A 3,514-nucleotide genomic window follows, 5' to 3' on the forward strand; every position below is an offset into this window, starting at 1 on the left:
TCCATAGAGCAGTGGTCCCCAAACTGTGGGGCATGTTTGGGGGGAGCATCAGGGCCCAGTCTAGCCCCCATAAGGGGTGGAGAGGAAGTGCCACTCAGCCCCGCTCTGCTCCCAGCTGTGGCCCCGTCCTCTGGCGCTTGGCCTGGCTGCGGCTCTGAACCTGACAGCAGCTCCGGCTGCAACTCCACTCCCGGCCCGGGCTCCAGCCCCATCCTTGCCCACCTTAGCCTGTCCGCGCCTCCCCCCAGGAGTCGTGGCCCCGCTCCCGACCGCAGCCCCGGCTGCAACTCCACTCCCAGCCAGGTCTCCAGCCCCATCTTCACCCACCTTAGCCTGTCTGCGCCTCCGCACAGGAGTCACGGCCCCGCTCCGGACCGCAGCTTCGGGGAGTGGGGCGCGGACAGAGGTAAGGTGGGGCACGACATGAAAAGTGTGGGGACTACTGTCCTAGAGCAAGTGATGTAGAAAACTGGGGGTGTGGGGGTAGAGAGGGACTGTGGTGTTACTTAGTGGATGGGGAGCTAACAGTGATTGCTATTTCCACATGGAGACTACAGGAGGCGTAGCATGTGCTCCTCCTATAGCAGAATAAGGGATACCTCTGGTCTGTGACTGGGGATCCCAGCCACCCTGTTAGCCCCATGGAGTCTGGCTGGGTGTTCCCATGAAGGAAGGTCACAAGCTGATGCTGTCTGGCTCTGTTTTTCCCTTGTGTCCTTGGCAGGGTTTCATGAGAAGGATGGCAAAGCCTATTGCCGCAAGGATTACTTCGACATGTTCGCTCCGAAGTGTGGGGGCTGCGCCCGGGCCATCCTGGAAAATTACATCTCTGCCTTGAATACCCTGTGGCACCCTGAGTGCTTTGTCTGTCGGGTAAGAGAGCCTGTGCTGCCCACTGTCACCTGACCCCTCTCCCAAGTCCCCTAGGTGGGTGTCTGGTGGTTACCTCGATCAGAACAAGGGGTCTGGGCCAGCACAGGACAGCCAGCCCCACAAAATACATAGTGTGATAGTGACCACGCACCCTCTTGCTTCTCTGCCTGTTTCCATTAAATTCTCTAGGGGCTTAATTCCCTCCCTCTCCCCCATAGCCACAGTTATGGGCTTCTGCAGCAGTTCACTGATAAGCACAGAATTTTTCCAGTGGTTTCTTAGTAATAGTGAGCTAAGCTTTCTGAGCACTCCGCCTCAGCACCCTGATTTGAAGAGCTTCCTCGTGTGCTCACTCTGGAAATGTCAACTTAATGAGACTGACCTATTTGGATCAACTTGGAAACTAATGAAATAGCTGTAAACTGAATACGCTGCTGCATAATGAACTGTAATGCTGCAGAATAAATACTTAGCACGTCTTCAAAGAGCCTTGCAAATATTGACCCATCTCCCAGGAGCAGTGTAAAGATGAATAGCAGCCACGTGTTACCGAGACAGAGGCAGAAAGGCGGAGTTCAGAATGAGGGTCAGAACCCATAAGTTCCTGTTTCCAATCCTGTGCTCAGACCACTAGTCTGCTCTCCTCTGCTGCAGAGCAGCCAGCGTGAAAGGAGTTGGCTGAAGCTGTCCCTTTGAAACTCTCCATCACTCAGAAGGCCCCTGTGAATAGAAATTCTGGCAGTCTCTTGTGAGCAGCTGACCAGCTCCGTCCTTGCCTGGACCTGGCTTCAGGCTCTTCTTCTGCTCAGGAGATGTTGCTCGGCATTCTTCACGCTGCTGCCTGTTCGTGGGGGCAGCAACTTTTGGGCAGAGTCTGTTTTTCTGTTGTTAAAGTCAGGCCAATTTCCAGTGTTTGTTTTCGAATGGAGGTGGATGGCTTAGTAGTCTCAGCATCAGGCTCCCAGGTACCTGCTGCCTTTCAATGCTGCAGGCAACTGGAGTTCCTCGCAGTTCACTGTGTGCGAACGTGCCTGGATATGCACTTACTGTGGCTGCACCCTGCTGGATGCCTGCACGCAGGGCTCAGTTTGCATCTGCCTGTGACTAAGTAGATGTCCAACTATGCGTGCACTTGCGGTACTGTGCGTGTCCCTAGGGCTAGACGTTCAAGTACAAAACTAGGACTCAGGACATCTGGCTTCTGTTCTTGACTTTGCTGCTGACCCGTGTGACCCTGGGCAAGTCCCTTAATGGCTCTATACCTCAGTTTTCCCACCTGTAAAAAGGGGGGGGGAATTCCTCCTAACTTCCCATGACTGTAGTGAAGGTACAGCCATTAATACCTGTGTGGGCTTAGACAGTGATAACCATTATAGAGAGATGGGTGCCTATTAAAAAATTGGTCTCTAACAGCTTCTCTTCATAGGCATTAAAGACCCAGTATCGCTTTTGTAAGGGTATGGACTTGTCCCCCAGGGTCCTTGCCCAAAATTTCTCCCCCTCCACATTTCTCCAGTGGCTGTCACCTTGTGCCTGCCACTGTATTTCAGTGGTGAAGTGACTCTTGTATGTGTATAGTTTGGGATGAGTCAAGAAGGAGGGCGCTGTCCCAGGGAATATGCATAATATCTGGCATTCTAAATGGGTAATTTTAAAAAAAAACCCTACTGGCCGTCACCTTCTTTTTCAATGATCTGAGTGTAAGCAGGGCAGATACAGCTAAAGAAATTAAAACCAGCCCATTGTGACAAGGTAAAAGGTGCTCCTGATGCCCTGGAGCATAAGGAATTCTTCCCTGCCTGTCACCTGGGTGAGCTGGGGTGGGTGGGCTCTAAAAGCTGTTGTGGTGGCAGCTGTCTCTGTGGATGGGGGTGTTCTCTTCCCTCCCAGCTTATTGGAAGCAGGAGAGGCTCTGGTGTTGCTTACCAAGTGTTCTCAGTAGTTTTGCTCTTGGGTTTGGATTTTCTTTGTGTTAATAAAGCCAGCCTGGAGTAAAGGGACATGAAGTATAATTGAAGGCTTTATTTTCCCTCCCAGTTGCTGTATCTGCCCTGCTTACGCTCAGTAACCCTGTGTCTGCTGGGCACCGATCATCTTTGCAGCAGTACTTCTGCAGCCCCTTTCTGCTGGATGAAGATGATTCACCCTGCCCACTTCCTGCAGGAGGCAGCTAGGGGCATGGAAGGCGAAGGCATGGATTGTGGAGTTGCCTGTGTCCCCAGCTTGCCGTATCAATCTGTTCCCTTTTGCTTCCACCTCCTACAGGAATGTTTCACGCCGTTCATCAACGGCAGCTTCTTTGAGCATGATGGGCAGCCCTACTGTGAGGTGCATTATCACGAACGCCGCGGCTCGCTGTGTTCCGGCTGCCAGAAGCCCATCACGGGACGCTGCATCACCGCCATGGCCAAGAAATTTCACCCAGAACACTTTGTCTGTGCCTTCTGCCTCAAGCAGCTCAACAAAGGAACCTTCAAGGAACAGAATGACAAGCCCTACTGTCAGAACTGCTTCCTCAAACTCTTCTGCTAGACGCATCCTAGCTGGGAACGGAGCATCTTTCTGCCACCTCACTAGGCAGCCGAGTCTCTCTGAGCATTACTGTGATTTAGAAACCTTGCCGGGGCGGGGGGGGGGGGGG

At 52.9% G+C, this 3,514-nt stretch overlaps 1 protein-coding gene across 1 annotated transcript; it reads left to right on the forward strand.

The window, feature by feature from the left end:
* Positions 1–248: 248 nt before the first annotated feature.
* On the forward strand, positions 249–3,433 carry LOC113408761 (paxillin-like; the record flags this gene model as incomplete). The annotated part of the gene is made up of 3 exons (XM_026662161.2): positions 249–406; positions 617–873; positions 3,139–3,433. Coding segments are annotated over 3 exons (682 nt in total), but the record flags the coding sequence as incomplete, so codon positions are not given.
* Positions 3,434–3,514: the final 81 nt, after the last annotated feature.

The sequence above is a fragment of the Terrapene carolina genome, unplaced genomic scaffold (genome assembly GCF_002925995.2).
Source record: "Terrapene carolina triunguis isolate 2854851 unplaced genomic scaffold, T_m_triunguis-2.0 Scaffold23677, whole genome shotgun sequence".
In the NCBI taxonomy this organism is placed as follows: Eukaryota; Metazoa; Chordata; order Testudines; family Emydidae; genus Terrapene; species Terrapene triunguis.